This window comes from Chrysemys picta, chromosome 22 (genome assembly GCF_011386835.1).
Source record: "Chrysemys picta bellii isolate R12L10 chromosome 22, ASM1138683v2, whole genome shotgun sequence".
Taxonomy (NCBI): Eukaryota; Metazoa; Chordata; order Testudines; family Emydidae; genus Chrysemys; species Chrysemys picta.
Window position 1 is genome coordinate 20960559 of NC_088812.1, and position 23414 is coordinate 20983972.

General features: G+C 50.3%; 2 protein-coding genes across 3 annotated transcripts in view; both read left to right on the top strand.

The window, feature by feature from the left end:
* Positions 1–23414, top strand: part of LOC101941572 (adhesion G protein-coupled receptor E3-like) — a 52556-nt gene that overhangs the window by 17677 nt on the left and 11465 nt on the right. For both annotated transcript variants that reach the window (XM_065575495.1, XM_065575494.1), the window contains exons 4-15: positions 10–86; positions 679–768; positions 1296–1479; positions 2372–2491; positions 4075–4274; positions 5546–5716; positions 6433–6627; positions 7312–7547; positions 8294–8360; positions 9779–9870; positions 10643–10811; positions 10922–11026. In XM_065575495.1, the coding sequence (XP_065431567.1) occupies positions 10–86; positions 679–768; positions 1296–1479; positions 2372–2491; positions 4075–4274; positions 5546–5716; positions 6433–6627; positions 7312–7547; positions 8294–8360; positions 9779–9870; positions 10643–10811; positions 10922–11026 (1706 nt within the window). The remainder of the gene's footprint in view (positions 1–9; positions 87–678; positions 769–1295; positions 1480–2371; positions 2492–4074; positions 4275–5545; positions 5717–6432; positions 6628–7311; positions 7548–8293; positions 8361–9778; positions 9871–10642; positions 10812–10921; positions 11027–23414) is intronic.
* LOC135977167 (adhesion G protein-coupled receptor E4-like) lies at positions 14249–21365 on the top strand. The gene is made up of 9 exons (XM_065576451.1): positions 14249–14343; positions 15615–15785; positions 16502–16696; positions 17381–17616; positions 18363–18429; positions 19848–19939; positions 20712–20880; positions 20991–21095; positions 21339–21365. Exons 1-9 carry the CDS (start codon positions 14299–14301, stop codon positions 21363–21365), a joined length of 1107 nt encoding a protein of 368 aa, XP_065432523.1. The 5' UTR covers positions 14249–14298.

The window sequence follows — 23414 nt, forward strand, 5'->3', positions numbered from 1 at the left end:
TGTTGCTAGATATACCCTTTAAATCCCTGACTGAGACTCCACAAATAAAAGAGCAGATGGAGATGTGCAAAGATGTCTTTCTGCAGGTACGTCGAAGGGGTTTATTTGGGCTTTGAGGGTTTTCACAAATTGTACACAGAAAACTTTGAGCCTGAAGATTCTCAGCTTATCCAGGGTTTACCACTGACTTCAGTGGGAGCAGAATCAGTCCAACACAAAGTGCTTCTGAAAACTTGACCGTATCATGCTTAGGTGTGTGACGCCCCCACATACTATACATCAGAGTTCTGCAGTTAAGGCACCAGCCAGAGATTCAGGAAGTCAGAGTTCAGTTCCCATCTCTGCCCCAGACTCCTTGTGTGATTTTGGGCAATCTCACTCTCTCTGTGCACCAGTTCCCCACTTGTAGAAGGAGGATAATAATCCTTACAAACCCCTGTTAGGAAGGGAAGGAGAAATTCATTAATATGAATGAAAGCTTCAAAACTATGTGAAATATCAGCGTGTCTGTGGGCTTCACCGCACTTAGTCTTAACATGTCGTAATCTGTAGCATTCCAGTGGGACACCCAGCCAGCCATAGGTCAAAGCAACATCGCTCTGCAGAACCATTAACCTTAATTTTGGGTGGCGTTTCCATGCTTTCAGAAATAACCCATTTCCTCTGATTGTTCTGCAGGGCAGCACCAGTGAATTTTGCTCCTTCATGAAATCAACCTTAGTGAATTTGGACACCATGTATGCCCAGGACAGAGCAGTATCGCTGCAGGTCAGAGGTTCTGCCCCTATGTGTGGGCACTCTATGGCCAAATGTCCTGAGCACTGGAATAGCAGTCTCACTTTGGGAGAAATTGTAGCTGCTCTTCAGAAAAGGGGAGTGTGTGCCCATGCTCTCTAGCTTAAGTGGCAGGGGATCTGGGTTCTGTCCCCACTGGTCCTAGGAAGATCCAAATTGCTTCCGGGGATAACACAGAGAGAACCTAGATGTCTGCCGATTTGTTGCAATGTTCTCTGGCCCGTACACTGAAGGGACCAGGGATGAGGAGGGAATGACACAGGGCGTTAGCCCTACCCTGGCTTCAACTTACTGTGGAGTCCTGAGCAAGCATCAGTAGCCTCACTCGCTCTGTAAAGGGCTCCCTCTTTGAGAATGCTGCAGTCCCTGTGAGTGGGGAAGGTCACTATGAACCCATATGTCCCTAAGAGGGGTCATTGTTCCCCTGGTAGTCTGAAGAATGTATCATGAACCACTGAAATCCTCCCTCCTTCTCAGGGTGTTTCCTTTCCCAATCCCAGGAAGTTGCTGGCCCCTTTGGTTCTTTCCTGAATGACTCCACTCTCAGTGCTGGTGGGAACGAGAGCAAGAGGGAGGTGGCCTCTGCCGTGACGTTCCTCCTGCAGAGTGTGGAATTGGCTGCACTGTCGGCTGCTTTGAGGTCCCCGGAGATGAAGACCCAGAACTTGACAACAGAGTCTATGGGTGAGGAGGATGGGAGGCTCCCACATCACCTGGTGGTGGCTGTGAGTTAGGGGGTTATACTCATTTTTTTCAAGTATGCTCCTCCACTGCTGCCTCGCTGCCCCTCTCTCAGGGTTTATAACCCAGCCATGGGCGGCAGGTGAACGAGACATTGAGAGAGGCTAGCCCGCGGTCCCTCCCTCTCTGCCCAAGACCCGTCCCTCCCATTCCACCCCCTCTCTTCCTCTGCAGCCCAGAGCAACCCTCCTCCCCCCAGGCTGCCCCAGCCCCAGAGCGCCCCCAACTGCAGCACCGGGCGGAAGGGCAGGCAGCGTGATGTGGCATGGTCCCCGCCCCAGTGTCCCAAGCCCTGGGCCTTGTGAGCACTGGTCCCAGCCTTCCTGCCTCAGCCACGGAAGAGCGAGTAGGGAACTGGAAGCAGGCAGGAGAGGGCCTGGGGACGGAGCATGGGTGGGCCCACTCCAGGGTGTTTGGGGAGGCACAGCCTTCCCCGGCCTATGCTACCCGCCACCCATAAACCCAGCCCTGGGGCTTTGCAGCAATGGCAGCTGCCTGAGACGGTTTTAAAAGCAATGCCAATGTCCTGTCGCCACAGGTAGCTGCCATTGCGTCCTCCTTTCACTCCCTGCCCCAGCAAAACCCCTTCTTGCTGCTTCCCCTGCTAAAGCGCAGAGGTGAGGCAGCAGGGAGAAGTTGCCTTCTGCCTCTTGGAACAGTGGTATCTTCATGGGGACGCAGGGATGATAGATCATAGGTCAGCCAGAGGGGCTCAGGGAAACACAGAGAAATGGAGGTGAGGAGAAAGGGGTGGGGAGTGGTGGGATTCAGAGAGAATGGAGCTCCAAACCTGCCTTGCCCTTGCAGCAAGAGGCTTTGCCATTTCCCTCCCCAGCTATCGAGACGCTCCTCGTTGTCCCGGCTGCAGGTCCCTGTGATGAGGTCTTCAGGCTGACAGGTCCGGAGGAGACAATGGACATTCACTGCGATACGGTTACCAGAGCAGCGACAGAAGGTACATCTTGGTGCTTCCCAGGCACTCACCCCTTTAACTAAACACCAAACCCCAGCCTTAGTTCTCCCTTCCTCTCACCCCAGGCTGGCTTGCTTGCCTCTGTTATCCTGACACTAGTGTGGACCTTGTTGGCTGAGCCAGTGTTTCTCAAGCCATTGAGCTCTGCAGAGCCCTTTATTCCGGGTTGTCCCGCAGCATAAAACTGAGCAATGTGGGGGGAAGGGGGGCAGGGAGGAGAGAGAAGCTTTGATGGGATATGAATTGGTCCAGAGAATGGAAAGATCAGAGATCCGTTGGCCCAACACATGATGTCCTGATGATGAGCCCAGCTAGACCCCAGGTTGACGTGTGTGACTTTCTGGAATGGAACCAGGATAATATTTACCGATTTTACTTCAATTTTCAGGCCAGTATGACCTAACTGGGACTGGTTCTTAATTCTTTATCACCAGGGAAAGCTCCTCACTAACCAGACCTTCTGCCTCTCCTAACCAAGAAAAACTATGACTTCACCTTCATCTAGGGCTGTTTACCTAGCTGGATAACGTGCAGTGTGGGGGCATGACTTTTTTTAAAGAGCACTAACATACTGTGCATTTAATTGGTTTGTAGAGATCCTACTAGTGTGCACTAAAGGTTCCCTAGTGTGCTTTAATGTACGTTAGTGCACTTTAGGACTCACACTCCCATAGTGCATGCCAATGTTTCGAACACAGAAGCACTTCTGTGGAAGAAGAGGGAGGAGGCAACATATTCTAGTGGTTAAAGCTCAAACTGCTAGCCAGGACTCCTGGAGGGAGGGACAGCTCAGTTGTTTAAGCATTGGTCTGCTAAACCCAGGGTTGTAAGCAGGGCCGGCTCTAGGATTTTTGCCGCCCCCTCCCTTATTTAATTACCCCACCCCCGGCCCCGTCTCAACTCCGCCCCTTCCCCAAATCCCCAGCCCTGCCTCCTCCCCCCAGGTTCTCAAGCCTAGGAGGAAGGGAGGGAGGGGGAGAAGCCGCGCCGCAGCCATTCAGAGTCTCCTCTCCCTCCCAGGTTTGAGAGCCTGGGAGGGAGGGGGAGACTCCGAGTGGACGCGGCGCGGGCACCGCTTCTCCCCCTCCCTCCCAGGCCCCCAAGTCTGGGAGGGAGGGGGAGCAGCGGCGCACGAAACGGCCGCTTGGGATCTCCCCCTCCCTCCCAGGTTTGAGAGCCTGGGAGGGAGGGGGAGACCCCGAGCCGCCGCGGCGCACGAACCAGGTGAGCTAGGGTGGCCGGGGCACATTTTTAGGGGCGGCATTCTGGCGCCGGCCATGCCGCCCCTAAAAATGTGCCGCCCCAAGCACCAGCTTGTTTTGCTGGTGCCTAGAGCCGGCCCTGGTTGTAAGTTCAATCATTGAGGGGGGCCATTTAGGGAACTGGGGTAAAAAGTCAGGGGATTTGACCTGCTTTGAGCAGTGGTTTGGCCTAGATGACCTCCTGAGGTCCCTGATATTCTATGGTTCTGTTCCCAGACTCACTGTGACCTTTGGCACCTGGCTTGCTCTTTCTTTGTCTCAGTGTCCCTGGCTCTATGATGAAGCATCATTTCATGTTTTCAGATTCTGTGGCTGTTGCTTTTATTTCTTACTCCACCCTGGACTCCATCATTGACAAGAGATTTCTCAACGAGGGAGATCTAATGGCTGATGAGAAATTGAGGAATTTTCACCTGAATTCCAGGGTGGTGAGTGGGGCTATTGGAGATGGGAGGCCCATGAATATCTCCAAACCTGTGAACTTCACTCTGCGCCATAGACAGGTGAGTGTAGATCTTTTTACTTTGCTCTGTGCCCAGGGCTCCAGGTGGTCACTTAAAAGGTATATCTCCTGCAGGGCATCTGAGTTGTGTTGTCTTTCTGGACTGAGAAACAGTTATCTGAGAAAGAGAGGGAGCTTCTTCAGTCCTGACACGGGGGCTGTTCTGGGGAGGACGTTACATAGGGTTCACACCAGGCCTGATTGGATTATGATTCATCATGTAAAATGCTCAGGAGTAACAACTGTCTGGCTCACCCCTTAGAGCAGGAATAATTGGAAGGCAACTCCCTATAGCAGTGGTCCCCAAACTTTTGAGGGTCGCACCCCTCCAGCCCATTCACGCCCCTCCCCCTGAGCCAGGGCCGGGAGCGGGGCTGCAGCTCGGGGGAGGTGGGAAAGGACACAGACAGGGATAAGGGGGCTGAGGCTGGGGATTCAGGTGGGGGGTGGGTCTGGGGCCAGGAGCAGGACCAGAGCCATGGCTGGAGGCTGAGGCTGGGGGCGGGAGTGGCGCAGCGACCAGGCTGTGGTGGGGCCAGCAGCCGAGCCCATGGCTAGGTGCAGCTCTGTTCCCAGCCCCGCCCCTTCCCCCATCCTAGGCTGGGAATGGAGCTGCAAGAGGCTGGGGCTGTGAATGGAGCCATGCTGAATCTGGGGACGCTGCCAGACATGGGGCTGGAAGTTGGGGATGCGGCTACTGGTGGGACCAGAGCAGAGCTCAGGGTGGGAAGGGGCTGGGTGGTGCTCCCTCTCTGCCCCCCATGGTGGCTGACCCGAGGCCTGTCATGTCCATCTGAAGGTTCCTCTGTGTCCCTCTAGGGGCAACACCCCACAGTTTGGGGACCTCTGCCCTATAGATAGCAGAGTTCAGGAAAACAGCATGAGATGGTGCCTTCTTTGATAAAGTAATGAACTTGTTAGGGCGCATGTGGATATTTGTGGGCAGGTGTGTGAATGCCTTTAATGGCTCAAATTGGAACTGCAAAATTGTGTGTCATAGACCCTTCAGTGCTCAGAGTTAAGGGAATTACCACTTTAGCTCTGGGATTGGGGGCTTGTTTTTGCTATTGGAACTGGAGGATCTCACTTGTATTTCCACTGCCAATGAGATGTCCCAAATGGCTGTTAGGTGCAGCACAATGAGAGCCATGAAGCTGTTGGTGAATTCAGGTTTCTTATTGTCTATTAGAGATGTGTGACAAAAGAAACCGTGTTCTCCCCATGATCCAGTGAGGAGGAGGAGGAAGAGGATGATGGTGTTTTTGTTTCCAGGCGAAGAAAGAGGAGGAAGAGGCTCACTGCGTTCACTGGAAATTCATCGCTGGGAAAGGCACCTGGGCTGAGGATGGCTGCACTGTTCTCCACACGAACAGCACTCACACCATCTGCAGCTGTGACCATCTCTCCAGCTTCGCACTCCTTATGGGTCACACCGAAGTGGAGGTATCTCACTGTGAGACTCAGATCAAAGGGCTGGACTCGGAGCTTCTGATCTGGGCAAAATCAGTGGGAATTTTGCCCGGTTGAACGCTGCATAGTAACCTCCCCTCCCACTTCCCCTCCCTCCCAGCGCCTCCTCAATGCCTCTGAACAGCTGTTCCCCAGCGTGCAGAAGACACTGGGAGGGAGGTGGAGGACTTGGTCAGCGGGGCTCATGGACCCCAATTTGAGAAACGCTGGTATAGCTAATTACCCTTGATGGGCCATCAAACAGACTGTACAGTGCTGATGCCAATCTGTCTGGGGGTGTCACCCAGAAACACAGCAGAGATATATCACACACATTTATAACTCACGATGCAAAGAGGATACATACATATAAACAAGATTCTCATACTTAGTAAATCATAACTTTTCTACTGATATCTTACATGGCATACCTTGTAAGATTCATTGCAATTTTGTAATATTGGTATCCATAATATAAATGTATCAGAGAGGTAGCCGTGTTCGTCTGGATCTGTAAAAAGCAACAGAGTGTCCTGTGGCACCTTTGAGACTAACAGCTGTATTGGGTATTCACCCACGAAAGCTTATGCTCCAATACATCTGTTAGTATTAAAGGTGCCACAGGACTCTGTTGCATAATATAAATGCTCACCCATATTCCATATAGGGTCATAGGGCTCACTGGTGATTCTCCCTCTGCTGTGTTACAGGAGAGTTACCCACTGACCATCATCACCTACATGGGACTGACCCTTTCCATGCTGTGTCTCCTCCTTGCCATCCTCACCTTCCTCCTGTGCCGCTCCATCCGCAACATCAGCACCTCCCTCCACCTGCAGCTCTGCCTCTGCCTCTTCCTGGCCAACCTGCTCTTCCTCACCGCGGTGACCCGCACCGGTAGTCAGGTCTGTTATCCACTTTTATTCTTGGTTTAAAATTGAGCTGTGTCCAGATCCTCTGTCAGCATTTCTAAAGCTCCCCTCACCCCAGCACCTTTTTATACCCTCAGCTGGATGGTAACATTTATTCCATGCTCTTTAGTCCACAGAAATAATTATCTACTCCCCTCCAAAAGAAATCTCTATGGGTGAAAACCTTCCCTTTTCTTTGTTGGCTCCATCACTCAGACAAAGGAACCCACATTTCCAGAGTCACAGTCCCCTGCCTGTCCTCTCTGCCCCCACACTGATGGGCAGATGCAAGACACCTATACCCTAAAGCAGATATAGAGAAGAGAACCTACACCCTCCACGTCTCTCCCTATTATGAGGACCAGGAACTTGTTTATATCCCTGCTCCCTTTCCTAGGATTCCTCACAGTATCCAACAATTTCCATGATTCATTTGGGAACTACAACTCCCAGAAACCATCTTTTCTGAGTGGAGATCAGGACCGGGCTGGACTCTGAATGATTGAAAGGGCCAGCCAGTTTGCCCTTAGACAAGCCCCCCTTAGACTGAAGAACGTATTGTCTCTGGCAGAGCTCTGTAACTGGAGAGATGTGTTAATAAAAAACCCTATGTGATCCTCACAAAAGTCCCCCCACCCAGAAGCAAAGTCCCAGAGCTCTGTCTTGTCCTGTCCTCAGGTGGTGTGTGCTGTCATTGCTGGCTTCCTACACTACCTCTTCCTGGCCTGCTTCACTTGGATGTTCCTGGAGGGGCTGCACCTCTTCCTCACCGTCAGGAACCTGAAGGTCATGAATTACACCAGGGCCAACCGGTTCAAGAAGAGATTCATGTACCTGTTCGGCTACGGATCCCCAGCCCTGATAGTGGCTATTTCTGCAGCACTCAACTCAGATGGCTATGGGACTCCCCAATAGTAAGTGCCAAGTCCATCCCGAAGGGGAGTCAGGATGTGACTTCCATGCGGTTGCACTGGGGTACACCAAATCTGACTTTGGCTGAGGTCTTTCACTAGTAACTCCACCTGCAATGTGACTGCCAAAGCTGGGACCTTTCCCCCCTCACCAGTAAGACTGAGCCCCCAAGGAGTGTAGTTAAAGCGCACCCCAATAATACACCTCCCATGGCTCAGTCACTAGTGATAATGAGGATGGAGGCATAAGCCAGCTTGACTCTAGATCCCTGGCGCTTTTTTTTTTTTTTTTTTTTATTGTGGTACTGGGTGGGCAGGAAAATGTCCTCAATGCTTTGTACAAAGTCCTGACAATCCCCCTCAAATCCACCAAACCCCTGTGTCCCCCACATCACCCAGGGGTCCTGAACTTCTCTACAATGGGATGCATCATCTCAGAGCACCCTGGGACATAGCTGTCCAGACTCTGTTCCTTTTTCTCTCTCTCTCTCCATGAAGACACCTATTCCATGCCAGTCACTGTAGCATCTGAGCACTAGAGCACTTACACTAGTGTAAATATGGAGTAACTCCACTGATTTCAGGCCCTCTAAAATCAGAATGTGGTTTTGAGACACTCCAAAACTTTTGAGCAATTCCCTTTGAATCTATATTTACCCTGGAACAATCTGCTTCTCTACCCCAGCAGCCAAAAGTACTAAAGAATTCATGTTAATGTCACTGTACCTCTACATCTCTCCTCCCTTTAGCTGCTGGCTCAACCTGGAGAGAGGCTTTATTTGGAGCTTCCTGGGACCAGTCTGTGCCATAATCCTGGTGGGTACCTCACAGAACCACAGGGCCCCATTCTCCTCTCACCTCTGCAACCCTGTGGACTCCAGTGGAGCCAAGAGAAGAATATCTCCCAGAGAATTTAAGATGAAAGGATCCTATAAGATCCCATTTCATCCACCCCTCTTTGGCCAGTGCAGGATTTCCCCCTAACACAACAGCCTACATTCTATGGAGGCAGTCAGGGTGAATGGGTCGGGCACTGGGTTGTGAGTCAGGAGACCTGACTCTGCCACTGGCCTGCTGTGTTAACTTGGGAAGTAGCTTCCCCTCGCTGTACCTCTGTTTCTCCTCCCACCCTATGTCTGTCTTGCCCATAGGCACCGAAAAAAATTAGTGGATGCTCAGCACCCACTGGCAGCCAGCTCCCTCACTACCTGCTCCGTGCCTCCTGCCTGCCAGCAGCCCCACTGATCAACTCCTTCCCCTCCATCCCACTGCCGCAATCAGTTGTTCTGTGGTGTGCAAGAGGAGCTGGGAGGAAGGGGGCAGAACTGTGTGGGAAGAGGCAGGGGCTTGGAGAAGGGTGGGGTGGGGGTGGTGGCGGGGCTGGGAACAAACGGGAGTGGGAAGAGGTGGGGTGGGGACTTGGGAGAAGGGGTCAGGTGGGGGTCGGGCCTGGGGCTGAGCAGGGTGTTGAGCACTCTGGGGCTCGGGGAAGCTGGTGCCTGTGGTCTTGCCTAGTTATTTTGCAAACAAATGCTCAGGACAGGAGCTGCCCCTTTCTAGGTGTGAGTACAGAACCCAGTGCAGTCTCAGCTGGAGCCTCTGGGTGCTACCATAATATGATTAATAATAATTATGATATGTCATTACTAATGCAATGCTGCCATGGAAGGAAGTGGGACCTCTGCCGGAATGAGGATAGTTTTGTCCCTTGCCTTGTCCAGCCTGGCCGGTAAATAATCCAAGTGATGGGGGAAGGGAAGGTGGATGCAGCGTGGGGAGTTTGAGGATGGAAGGGTACATGTGTTGCAGGAAGGGTGCATGCGTTGTAAGGGATAAAGGTAGTAAATGTCCTTGCAGATTCCTCCCCATCTCAGGCAGCGGATTAAGAATTAATTGCAGTCTCAGAATTGAAGGGAATACTCTATAGACGGGATCTAGAAGCTTTGGGCCAAATCACATGGCACTAAATCTGGAATAACTGCAGACTCCATTGGAATCAGTGGAGTCACTCCAGATTCAGATAAGAGCAGAATGTGGCCCTGTGGCTGTAGGATCACATGTGATGCATTGCAGCCCTGCCTATGCCAATAGTTCCCTGCACAGCCTGGGATCAAGATCTGGCAGGGGATGGTGTATGACCCAGAGAGCAGTCACTGGTGTGCAGCAGTCTCATCCCAGAGAGATTGGCCTTGGCTGGCATGTTTTACAAGGAATATTTCATGCTGTTTCCACAGATAAATTTATCATTTTTTCTTGTAACCCTCTGGATCCTGAGAGACAAACTCTCCTCCCTTAATGAAGATGTGTCCACTCTCAAAGACACCAGGTAGGACAGCACTAAATCTACTAGAAGGGTCCAGTGAGCCTCCTGTATGGGAATTCCTGTGGGATTCCCCACAGATTGCTGCCACCATACAGCTGAGCACATGCCACTGTAGGGTTTCCAGGTTATCTTGGCGACTTTCTGCTCGATGAGAGAGTAACAGTCTCACTGCCCAAGGAGCTGATAAATTCACATCACGGGACCATCTGCCAAAATAAGGACAATTTGCATGAATAAGGGTATGCTGTTTTGGACCTTAAATTAGACACAGCACAGCCAGGGTGGCAATTGAAGGCTCAGGTTAGGAGAGAGGAGAGGAGAGTCTATGGCAGTAAAGGATCCTCATGGGAGATACTTTTCTGCCATGTGCATCATGTTGGTCCCTGGATGGATATTGAGATGACAGTTGCAGTCTGTTCCAAAGCCCGCGGAAGTCAGTGGAAGTAATGGTATGGAAGAGACTGCTAGATCAGTGAGGCTCTTGCAGTAAGTCCTGCGGCACATTCAGAGTGTGGCATGCACGTAATGAGAGGTTGAACCATTTGCTTTGGAAGAGCCACCTGTGGGAGGGGAAGGTGTGTGTTGGGGGATGATGGTTGGGCACAATATTGTAATTGAGATTTATAGGCATAAGTTGCCATTGTGTTCGTCTTGACAGTAACCCTAAGATACAGTAAAGTGGGTGCCAGCTGTTTTCCCCCACACTGCCGAGAGCCCCCTGACTCAGTCACCACAAGGTCGTTCTAACAGGATCTCTCCGTCTGCCTTTATCCAGACTACTGACTTTTAAAGCTATCGCCCAGCTATTCATTCTGGGCTGCACATGGAGTCTTGGTCTCTTCCAAGTCGGCTCAGCAAAAATGGTCATGGCGTATTTATTCACCATTGTCAACAGCCTGCAGGGAGCCTTCATCTTCCTGGTGCACTGTCTCCTCAATCGCCAGGTAATGCCCCTGGCGCGTCATCAGCCACCCAGTGACTTCACGGGCCTAGCAGTGGCCTGGTCTGAGGGTGTTAGTTACATGATGTAGTGACCATGTCCCTTATTCTCCAGGTGAGAGAGGAGTACAGGAGATGGATTAAAAGCACAAGAAAACCCAGCCCCACAACTCAAAATTTTAGTCTATCCGTGTCCGCTGTCACTACCAGCACCAAGATGGTAAGAGATCCTCTATTCTGTTCCAATACCAGCATCCAAAAGTCACATCCATCTGGGTCTGTTGTAGCTCCTGAGGTGCCTTGTCCCCTGAGTGTTTTTATCCATCTGAGAACAGCATTGGGAGTCTTAGTGAGATTCAGTTGCATCCAAATCAAAGGGGAATCCCATGTCTCCTAGACCCCAGCACAGAACTTCTCCTTTCTTGTGCACCTCCACGTTCCCTTCCCTTTGCTTCTTTGCAAGCTCCATTCATCACTCGCTATGGAATGAGCTGGGAAGGCGTTGGCTTTGACACACATTCAGGTAACTATCCAAATGGGGAAGCTTGCAAACAAAACCTGGGTGGAAATCTTGTCAGTGCAGATGGGCCATCCCCAATGAAGAGTTAGAACTGGATGGAATTTCCTCTGGCTCCATTACCTCTACTGGGAAAGGATCCAGAAGTTTTGTCTGTAGGGAAAAGTGAAGTCTTATATCTGGAAAAACCTCCCTGCTCCAGTCCCAGCATGAGATGCCATAACCTTTGTCTGGAAGTGGACATTTCTGGTTTATTTAGAGCAGCCTCTATTAACTGGGGCCGTTCTCCTCTTGACCTGCTGTTTACAAACAGGGAAGAATTGTTAGGGGAAGTAGAACTGGGTGGCAACCTAGGCAGCAGTGACCATGGGATGGTTGAGTTCAGGATCCTCACAAAAGGAAGAAAGAGTAGCAAAATATAGACCCTGGACTTCAGAAAAGCAGACTTAGACTCCCCTAGAGAACTGATATGTAAAGAAGTCCAGGAGAGCTGGCTGTATTTTAAAGAAGTCTATTGAGGGCGCAGGAACAAACCATCCCAATGTGCAGAAAGAATAGCAAATATGGCAGGCGACCAGCTTGGCTTAACAGTGAAATCTTCAGTGAGCTTAAACTCCAAAAGGAAGCTTACAAGAAGTGGAAATTTGGACAGATGACTAGGGAGGAGTATAAAATATTGCTAGAGCATGTAGGGGTGTAATCATGAAGGGCAAGGCACAATTGGAGTTGCAGCTAGCAAGGGATGTGAAGGTAACAAGAAGGGTTTCTACAGGTATGTTAGCAACAACAAGAAGGTCAGGGAAAGTGTGGGACCCTTACTGAATGGGGGAGGCAACATAGTTACAGAAGATGTGGAAAAAGCTGAAGTACTCCATGCTTTTTTTGCCTCCATCTTCACAGACAAGGTCAGCTCCCAGACTGCTGCACTGGGCAAGACAGTATGGGGAGGAGGTGAGCAGCCCTCAGTGGTGAAAGAACAGGTTAAGGACTGTTTAGAAAAGCTGGACATGCACAAGTCCATGGGTCCAGATCTAATGCATCCAAGGGTGCTGAGGGAGTTGGCTGATGCAATTGCAGAGCCATTAGCCATTATCTTTGAAAATTCGTAGTGATCGGGGGAGGTCCCAGACTATTGGAAAAAGGCAAATATAGTGCCCAGATTTTAAAAAGGGAAGAAAGAGAACCCAGGAAACTACAGACTGGTCAGCCTCACTTCAGTCCGCAGCAAAATCATGGAGCAATTCCTCAAGGAATCCATTTTGAAGCACTTGGAGGAGAGGAAGGTGATCAGGAACAGTCAGCATGGATTCACCAAGGGCAAGTCATGCCTGACCAACCTGATTGCCTTCTATGATGAGATAACTGGCTCTGTGGATATGGGGAAAGTGGTGGATGTGATATATCTTGACTTTAGCAAAGCTTTTGATACGATCTCCCACAGTATTCTTGCCAGCAAGTTAAAGAAATATGGATTGGATGAATGAACCAGGGCCGGCTCCAGGCACCAGCTTCTCAAGCATGTGCTTGGGGCGGCCGCTCCGGAGAGGGGCGGCAGGTGCAGGTATTCGGCGGCAATTCAGCGGACGGTCCCTCACTCCGGCTTGGAGTGAAGGACTTCCCGCCGAATTGCCGCCGCAGATCGTGATCGTGGCTTTTTTTTTTTTTTTTTTTTTTTTTTTTTTTTTTTTTTGTGTGGTTTTGGCTGCTTGGGGTGGCCAAAACCCTGGAGCCAGCCCTGATGAACTATAAGGTGGACTGAAAGCTGGCTAGATTGTCAGGCTCAACGGGTAGTGATCAATGGCTCCATGTCTAGTTGGCAGCTGGTATCAAGCAGAGTGTCCCAGGGGTCGGTCCTAGGGCCAGTTGTGTTAAACATCTTTATTAATGATCTGGATGATGGGATGAATTGCACCCTCAGCAAGTCCGGAAATGACACTAAGCTTGGGGGAGATGTAGATACACTGGAGGGTAGGGATAGGGTCCAGAGTGACCTAGACAAATTGGAGGATTGGGCCAAAAGAAATCTGAGGTTCAACAAGGACAAGTGCAGAGTCCTGCACTTAGGTCGGAAGAATCCTATGCACTGCTACAGACCGACTGGCTAAGTAGTAGTTCTGCAGAAAAGGACCTCGGGATTAAAGTAGATGAGAAGCTGGATACAAGTCAGCAGTGTGCCCTTGTTGCCAAGAAGGCCAAAGGCATATTGGGCTGTATTAGTAGGAGCATTGCCAGCAGATCGAGGGAAGTAATTATTCCCCTCTATTTGGCACTGGTGAGGCCATACCTGGAGTACTGTGTCCAGTTTTGGTCCCCCCACTACAGAAGGGATGTGGACAAATTGGAGAGAGTCCAGCAGAGGGCAACAAAAATGATTAAGGGGCTGAGGCACATGACTTACGAGAAGAGGCTGAGGGAACTGTGGTTATTTAGTCTGCAGAAGAGAAGAGTGAGGGAGGATTTGATAGCAGCCTTCCGGTACCTGAAGGGGGGTTCCAAAGAGGATGAAGCTCGGCTGTTCTCAGTGGTACCAGATGACAGAACAAGGAGTAATGGTCTCAGGTTGCAGTGGAGGAGGTTTAGGTTGGATATTAGGAAACACTATTTCACTAGGAGGGTGGTGAAGCACTGGAATGCATTACCTAGGGAGGTGGTAGAATCTCCATCCTTAGAGGTTTTTAAGGTCTGGCTTGACAAAGCCCTGGCTGTGATGATTTAGTTGGTGTTGGTCCTGCTTTGAGCAGGGGATTGGACTAGATGACCTCCTGAGGTCCCTTCCAACCCTAATGTTCTATGATTCTATAAACTGCTACTTTATGGCTTACCTGTGCATGGGTGGGGGAAGGGATTGGGCTTTGTCTAGTTTTTTAAAGTTATTTTCCTGCAAGTGATGTCACTTCAGTGGAGGCTGGCTGAAATTGAGGAATTTTCACCTGAATTCCAGGGTGGTGAGTGGGGCTATTGGAGATGGGAGGCCCATGAATATCTCCAAACCTGTGAACTTCACTCTGCGCCATAGACAGGTGAGTGTAGATCTTTTTACTTTGCTCTGTGCCCAGGGCTCCAGGTGGTCACTTAAAAGGTATATCTCCTGCAGGGCATCTGAGTTGTGTTGTCTTTCTGGACTGAGAAACAGTTATCTGAGAAAGAGAGGGAGCTTCTTCAGTCCTGACACGGGGGCTGTTCTGGGGAGGACGTTACATAGGGTTCACACCAGGCCTGATTGGATTATGATTCATCATGTAAAATGCTCAGGAGTAACAACTGTCTGGCTCACCCCTTAGAGCAGGAATAATTGGAAGGCAACTCCCTATAGCAGTGGTCCCCAAACTTTTGAGGGTCGCACCCCTCCAGCCCATTCACGCCCCTCCCCCTGAGCCAGGGCCGGGAGCGGGGCTGCAGCTCGGGGGAGGTGGGAAAGGACACAGACAGGGATAAGGGGGCTGAGGCTGGGGATTCAGGTGGGGGGTGGGTCTGGGGCCAGGAGCAGGACCAGAGCCATGGCTGGAGGCTGAGGCTGGGGGCGGGAGTGGCGCAGCGACCAGGCTGTGGTGGGGCCAGCAGCCGAGCCCATGGCTAGGTGCAGCTCTGTTCCCAGCCCCGCCCCTTCCCCCATCCTAGGCTGGGAATGGAGCTGCAAGAGGCTGGGGCTGTGAATGGAGCCATGCTGAATCTGGGGACGCTGCCAGACATGGGGCTGGAAGTTGGGGATGCGGCTACTGGTGGGACCAGAGCAGAGCTCAGGGTGGGAAGGGGCTGGGTGGTGCTCCCTCTCTGCCCCCCATGGTGGCTGACCCGAGGCCTGTCATGTCCATCTGAAGGTTCCTCTGTGTCCCTCTAGGGGCAACACCCCACAGTTTGGGGACCTCTGCCCTATAGATAGCAGAGTTCAGGAAAACAGCATGAGATGGTGCCTTCTTTGATAAAGTAATGAACTTGTTAGGGCGCATGTGGATATTTGTGGGCAGGTGTGTGAATGCCTTTAATGGCTCAAATTGGAACTGCAAAATTGTGTGTCATAGACCCTTCAGTGCTCAGAGTTAAGGGAATTACCACTTTAGCTCTGGGATTGGGGGCTTGTTTTTGCTATTGGAACTGGAGGATCTCACTTGTATTTCCACTGCCAATGAGATGTCCCAAATGGCTGTTAGGTGCAGCACAATGAGAGCCATGAAGCTGTTGGTGAATTCAGGTTTCTTATTGTCTATTAGAGATGTGTGACAAAAGAAACCGTGTTCTCCCCATGATCCAGTGAGGAGGAGGAGGAAGAGGATGATGGTGTTTTTGTTTCCAGGCGAAGAAAGAGGAGGAAGAGGCTCACTGCGTTCACTGGAAATTCATCGCTGGGAAAGGCACCTGGGCTGAGGATGGCTGCACTGTTCTCCACACGAACAGCACTCACACCATCTGCAGCTGTGACCATCTCTCCAGCTTCGCACTCCTTATGGGTCACACCGAAGTGGAGGTATCTCACTGTGAGACTCAGATCAAAGGGCTGGACTCGGAGCTTCTGATCTGGGCAAAATCAGTGGGAATTTTGCCCGGTTGAACGCTGCATAGTAACCTCCCCTCCCACTTCCCCTCCCTCCCAGCGCCTCCTCAATGCCTCTGAACAGCTGTTCCCCAGCGTGCAGAAGACACTGGGAGGGAGGTGGAGGACTTGGTCAGCGGGGCTCATGGACCCCAATTTGAGAAACGCTGGTATAGCTAATTACCCTTGATGGGCCATCAAACAGACTGTACAGTGCTGATGCCAATCTGTCTGGGGGTGTCACCCAGAAACACAGCAGAGATATATCACACACATTTATAACTCACGATGCAAAGAGGATACATACATATAAACAAGATTCTCATACTTAGTAAATCATAACTTTTCTACTGATATCTTACATGGCATACCTTGTAAGATTCATTGCAATTTTGTAATATTGGTATCCATAATATAAATGTATCAGAGAGGTAGCCGTGTTCGTCTGGATCTGTAAAAAGCAACAGAGTGTCCTGTGGCACCTTTGAGACTAACAGCTGTATTGGGTATTCACCCACGAAAGCTTATGCTCCAATACATCTGTTAGTATTAAAGGTGCCACAGGACTCTGTTGCATAATATAAATGCTCACCCATATTCCATATAGGGTCATAGGGCTCACTGGTGATTCTCCCTCTGCTGTGTTACAGGAGAGTTACCCACTGACCATCATCACCTACATGGGACTGACCCTTTCCATGCTGTGTCTCCTCCTTGCCATCCTCACCTTCCTCCTGTGCCGCTCCATCCGCAACATCAGCACCTCCCTCCACCTGCAGCTCTGCCTCTGCCTCTTCCTGGCCAACCTGCTCTTCCTCACCGCGGTGACCCGCACCGGTAGTCAGGTCTGTTATCCACTTTTATTCTTGGTTTAAAATTGAGCTGTGTCCAGATCCTCTGTCAGCATTTCTAAAGCTCCCCTCACCCCAGCACCTTTTTATACCCTCAGCTGGATGGTAACATTTATTCCATGCTCTTTAGTCCACAGAAATAATTATCTACTCCCCTCCAAAAGAAATCTCTATGGGTGAAAACCTTCCCTTTTCTTTGTTGGCTCCATCACTCAGACAAAGGAACCCACATTTCCAGAGTCACAGTCCCCTGCCTGTCCTCTCTGCCCCCACACTGATGGGCAGATGCAAGACACCTATACCCTAAAGCAGATATAGAGAAGAGAACCTACACCCTCCACGTCTCTCCCTATTATGAGGACCAGGAACTTGTTTATATCCCTGCTCCCTTTCCTAGGATTCCTCACAGTATCCAACAATTTCCATGATTCATTTGGGAACTACAACTCCCAGAAACCATCTTTTCTGAGTGGAGATCAGGACCGGGCTGGACTCTGAATGATTGAAAGGGCCAGCCAGTTTGCCCTTAGACAAGCCCCCCTTAGACTGAAGAACGTATTGTCTCTGGCAGAGCTCTGTAACTGGAGAGATGTGTTAATAAAAAACCCTATGTGATCCTCACAAAAGTCCCCCCACCCAGAAGCAAAGTCCCAGAGCTCTGTCTTGTCCTGTCCTCAGGTGGTGTGTGCTGTCATTGCTGGCTTCCTACACTACCTCTTCCTGGCCTGCTTCACTTGGATGTTCCTGGAGGGGCTGCACCTCTTCCTCACCGTCAGGAACCTGAAGGTCATGAATTACACCAGGGCCAACCGGTTCAAGAAGAGATTCATGTACCTGTTCGGCTACGGATCCCCAGCCCTGATAGTGGCTATTTCTGCAGCACTCAACTCAGATGGCTATGGGACTCCCCAATAGTAAGTGCCAAGTCCATCCCGAAGGGGAGTCAGGATGTGACTTCCATGCGGTTGCACTGGGGTACACCAAATCTGACTTTGGCTGAGGTCTTTCACTAGTAACTCCACCTGCAATGTGACTGCCAAAGCTGGGACCTTTCCCCCCTCACCAGTAAGACTGAGCCCCCAAGGAGTGTAGTTAAAGCGCACCCCAATAATACACCTCCCATGGCTCAGTCACTAGTGATAATGAGGATGGAGGCATAAGCCAGCTTGACTCTAGATCCCTGGCGCTTTTTTTTTTTTTTTTTTTTATTGTGGTACTGGGTGGGCAGGAAAATGTCCTCAATGCTTTGTACAAAGTCCTGACAATCCCCCTCAAATCCACCAAACCCCTGTGTCCCCCACATCACCCAGGGGTCCTGAACTTCTCTACAATGGGATGCATCATCTCAGAGCACCCTGGGACATAGCTGTCCAGACTCTGTTCCTTTTTCTCTCTCTCTCTCCATGAAGACACCTATTCCATGCCAGTCACTGTAGCATCTGAGCACTAGAGCACTTACACTAGTGTAAATATGGAGTAACTCCACTGATTTCAGGCCCTCTAAAATCAGAATGTGGTTTTGAGACACTCCAAAACTTTTGAGCAATTCCCTTTGAATCTATATTTACCCTGGAACAATCTGCTTCTCTACCCCAGCAGCCAAAAGTACTAAAGAATTCATGTTAATGTCACTGTACCTCTACATCTCTCCTCCCTTTAGCTGCTGGCTCAACCTGGAGAGAGGCTTTATTTGGAGCTTCCTGGGACCAGTCTGTGCCATAATCCTGGTGGGTACCTCACAGAACCACAGGGCCCCATTCTCCTCTCACCTCTGCAACCCTGTGGACTCCAGTGGAGCCAAGAGAAGAATATCTCCCAGAGAATTTAAGATGAAAGGATCCTATAAGATCCCATTTCATCCACCCCTCTTTGGCCAGTGCAGGATTTCCCCCTAACACAACAGCCTACATTCTATGGAGGCAGTCAGGGTGAATGGGTCGGGCACTGGGTTGTGAGTCAGGAGACCTGACTCTGCCACTGGCCTGCTGTGTTAACTTGGGAAGTAGCTTCCCCTCGCTGTACCTCTGTTTCTCCTCCCACCCTATGTCTGTCTTGCCCATAGGCACCGAAAAAAATTAGTGGATGCTCAGCACCCACTGGCAGCCAGCTCCCTCACTACCTGCTCCGTGCCTCCTGCCTGCCAGCAGCCCCACTGATCAACTCCTTCCCCTCCATCCCACTGCCGCAATCAGTTGTTCTGTGGTGTGCAAGAGGAGCTGGGAGGAAGGGGGCAGAACTGTGTGGGAAGAGGCAGGGGCTTGGAGAAGGGTGGGGTGGGGGTGGTGGCGGGGCTGGGAACAAACGGGAGTGGGAAGAGGTGGGGTGGGGACTTGGGAGAAGGGGTCAGGTGGGGGTCGGGCCTGGGGCTGAGCAGGGTGTTGAGCACTCTGGGGCTCGGGGAAGCTGGTGCCTGTGGTCTTGCCTAGTTATTTTGCAAACAAATGCTCAGGACAGGAGCTGCCCCTTTCTAGGTGTGAGTACAGAACCCAGTGCAGTCTCAGCTGGAGCCTCTGGGTGCTACCATAATATGATTAATAATAATTATGATATGTCATTACTAATGCAATGCTGCCATGGAAGGAAGTGGGACCTCTGCCGGAATGAGGATAGTTTTGTCCCTTGCCTTGTCCAGCCTGGCCGGTAAATAATCCAAGTGATGGGGGAAGGGAAGGTGGATGCAGCGTGGGGAGTTTGAGGATGGAAGGGTACATGTGTTGCAGGAAGGGTGCATGCGTTGTAAGGGATAAAGGTAGTAAATGTCCTTGCAGATTCCTCCCCATCTCAGGCAGCGGATTAAGAATTAATTGCAGTCTCAGAATTGAAGGGAATACTCTATAGACGGGATCTAGAAGCTTTGGGCCAAATCACATGGCACTAAATCTGGAATAACTGCAGACTCCATTGGAATCAGTGGAGTCACTCCAGATTCAGATAAGAGCAGAATGTGGCCCTGTGGCTGTAGGATCACATGTGATGCATTGCAGCCCTGCCTATGCCAATAGTTCCCTGCACAGCCTGGGATCAAGATCTGGCAGGGGATGGTGTATGACCCAGAGAGCAGTCACTGGTGTGCAGCAGTCTCATCCCAGAGAGATTGGCCTTGGCTGGCATGTTTTACAAGGAATATTTCATGCTGTTTCCACAGATAAATTTATCATTTTTTCTTGTAACCCTCTGGATCCTGAGAGACAAACTCTCCTCCCTTAATGAAGATGTGTCCACTCTCAAAGACACCAGGTAGGACAGCACTAAATCTACTAGAAGGGTCCAGTGAGCCTCCTGTATGGGAATTCCTGTGGGATTCCCCACAGATTGCTGCCACCATACAGCTGAGCACATGCCACTGTAGGGTTTCCAGGTTATCTTGGCGACTTTCTGCTCGATGAGAGAGTAACAGTCTCACTGCCCAAGGAGCTGATAAATTCACATCACGGGACCATCTGCCAAAATAAGGACAATTTGCATGAATAAGGGTATGCTGTTTTGGACCTTAAATTAGACACAGCACAGCCAGGGTGGCAATTGAAGGCTCAGGTTAGGAGAGAGGAGAGGAGAGTCTATGGCAGTAAAGGATCCTCATGGGAGATACTTTTCTGCCATGTGCATCATGTTGGTCCCTGGATGGATATTGAGATGACAGTTGCAGTCTGTTCCAAAGCCCGCGGAAGTCAGTGGAAGTAATGGTATGGAAGAGACTGCTAGATCAGTGAGGCTCTTGCAGTAAGTCCTGCGGCACATTCAGAGTGTGGCATGCACGTAATGAGAGGTTGAACCATTTGCTTTGGAAGAGCCACCTGTGGGAGGGGAAGGTGTGTGTTGGGGGATGATGGTTGGGCACAATATTGTAATTGAGATTTATAGGCATAAGTTGCCATTGTGTTCGTCTTGACAGTAACCCTAAGATACAGTAAAGTGGGTGCCAGCTGTTTTCCCCCACACTGCCGAGAGCCCCCTGACTCAGTCACCACAAGGTCGTTCTAACAGGATCTCTCCGTCTGCCTTTATCCAGACTACTGACTTTTAAAGCTATCGCCCAGCTATTCATTCTGGGCTGCACATGGAGTCTTGGTCTCTTCCAAGTCGGCTCAGCAAAAATGGTCATGGCGTATTTATTCACCATTGTCAACAGCCTGCAGGGAGCCTTCATCTTCCTGGTGCACTGTCTCCTCAATCGCCAGGTAATGCCCCTGGCGCGTCATCAGCCACCCAGTGACTTCACGGGCCTAGCAGTGGCCTGGTCTGAGGGTGTTAGTTACATGATGTAGTGACCATGTCCCTTATTCTTCAGGTGAGAGAGGAGTACAGGAGATGGATTAAAAGCACAAGAAAACCCAGCCCCACAACTCAAAATTTTAGTCTATCCGTGTCCGCTGTCACTACCAGCACCAAGATGGTAAGAGATCCTCTATTCTGTTCCAATACCAGCATCCAAAAGTCACATCCATCTGGGTCTGTTGTAGCTCCTGAGGTGCCTTGTCCCCTGAGTGTTTTTATCCATCTGAGAACAGCATTGGGAGTCTTAGTGAGATTCAGTTGCATCCAAATCAAAGGGGAATCCCATGTCTCCTAGACCCCAGCACAGAACTTCTCCTTTCTTGTGCACCTCCACGTTCCCTTCCCTTTGCTTCTTTGCAAGCTCCATTCATCACTCGCTATGGAATGAGCTGGGAAGGCGTTGGCTTTGACACACATTCAGGTAACTATCCAAATGGGGAAGCTTGCAAACAAAACCTGGGTGGAAATCTTGTCAGTGCAGATGGGCCATCCCCAATGAAGAGTTAGAACTGGATGGAATTTCCTCTGGCTCCATTACCTCTACTGGGAAAGGATCCAGAAGTTTTGTCTGTAGGGAAAAGTGAAGTCTTATATCTGGAAAAACCTCCCTGCTCCAGTCCCAGCATGAGATGCCATAACCTTTGTCTGGAAGTGGACATTTCTGGTTTATTTAGAGCAGCCTCTATTAACTGGGGCCGTTCTCCTCTTGACCTGCTGTTTACAAACAGGGAAGAATTGTTAGGGGAAGTAGAACTGGGTGGCAACCTAGGCAGCAGTGACCATGGGATGGTTGAGTTCAGGATCCTCACAAAAGGAAGAAAGAGTAGCAAAATATAGACCCTGGACTTCAGAAAAGCAGACTTAGACTCCCCTAGAGAACTGATATGTAAAGAAGTCCAGGAGAGCTGGCTGTATTTTAAAGAAGTCTATTGAGGGCGCAGGAACAAACCATCCCAATGTGCAGAAAGAATAGCAAATATGGCAGGCGACCAGCTTGGCTTAACAGTGAAATCTTCAGTGAGCTTAAACTCCAAAAGGAAGCTTACAAGAAGTGGAAATTTGGACAGATGACTAGGGAGGAGTATAAAATATTGCTAGAGCATGTAGGGGTGTAATCATGAAGGGCAAGGCACAATTGGAGTTGCAGCTAGCAAGGGATGTGAAGGTAACAAGAAGGGTTTCTACAGGTATGTTAGCAACAACAAGAAGGTCAGGGAAAGTGTGGGACCCTTACTGAATGGGGGAGGCAACATAGTTACAGAAGATGTGGAAAAAGCTGAAGTACTCCATGCTTTTTTTGCCTCCATCTTCACAGACAAGGTCAGCTCCCAGACTGCTGCACTGGGCAAGACAGTATGGGGAGGAGGTGAGCAGCCCTCAGTGGTGAAAGAACAGGTTAAGGACTGTTTAGAAAAGCTGGACATGCACAAGTCCATGGGTCCAGATCTAATGCATCCAAGGGTGCTGAGGGAGTTGGCTGATGCAATTGCAGAGCCATTAGCCATTATCTTTGAAAATTCGTAGTGATCGGGGGAGGTCCCAGACTATTGGAAAAAGGCAAATATAGTGCCCAGATTTTAAAAAGGGAAGAAAGAGAACCCAGGAAACTACAGACTGGTCAGCCTCACTTCAGTCCGCAGCAAAATCATGGAGCAATTCCTCAAGGAATCCATTTTGAAGCACTTGGAGGAGAGGAAGGTGATCAGGAACAGTCAGCATGGATTCACCAAGGGCAAGTCATGCCTGACCAACCTGATTGCCTTCTATGATGAGATAACTGGCTCTGTGGATATGGGGAAAGTGGTGGATGTGATATATCTTGACTTTAGCAAAGCTTTTGATACGATCTCCCACAGTATTCTTGCCAGCAAGTTAAAGAAATATGGATTGGATGAATGAACCAGGGCCGGCTCCAGGCACCAGCTTCTCAAGCATGTGCTTGGGGCGGCCGCTCCGGAGAGGGGCGGCAGGTGCAGGTATTCGGCGGCAATTCAGCGGACGGTCCCTCACTCCGGCTTGGAGTGAAGGACTTCCCGCCGAATTGCCGCCGCAGATCGTGATCGTGGCTTTTTTTTTTTTTTTTTTTTTTTTTTTTTTTTTTTTGTGTGGTTTTGGCTGCTTGGGGTGGCCAAAACCCTGGAGCCAGCCCTGATGAACTATAAGGTGGACTGAAAGCTGGCTAGATTGTCAGGCTCAACGGGTAGTGATCAATGGCTCCATGTCTAGTTGGCAGCTGGTATCAAGCAGAGTGTCCCAGGGGTCGGTCCTAGGGCCAGTTGTGTTAAACATCTTTATTAATGATCTGGATGATGGGATGAATTGCACCCTCAGCAAGTCCGGAAATGACACTAAGCTTGGGGGAGATGTAGATACACTGGAGGGTAGGGATAGGGTCCAGAGTGACCTAGACAAATTGGAGGATTGGGCCAAAAGAAAT

What these genes read in the sequence shown, in the direction of transcription:
- LOC135977167 (XM_065576451.1), top strand. Translation starts at nt 14,299, where the DNA reads ATGAATATCTCCAAACCTGTGAACTTCACTCTGCGCCATAGACAG. An exon ending in CAGTCTGTGCCATAATCCTG is followed by an intron (nt 18,430 to 19,847) that starts GTGGGTACCTCA and finishes CTGTTTCCACAG; the next exon opens with ATAAATTTATCATTTTTTCT. An exon ending in ACTGTCTCCTCAATCGCCAG is followed by an intron (nt 20,881 to 20,990) that starts GTAATGCCCCTG and finishes CTTATTCTTCAG; the next exon opens with GTGAGAGAGGAGTACAGGAG.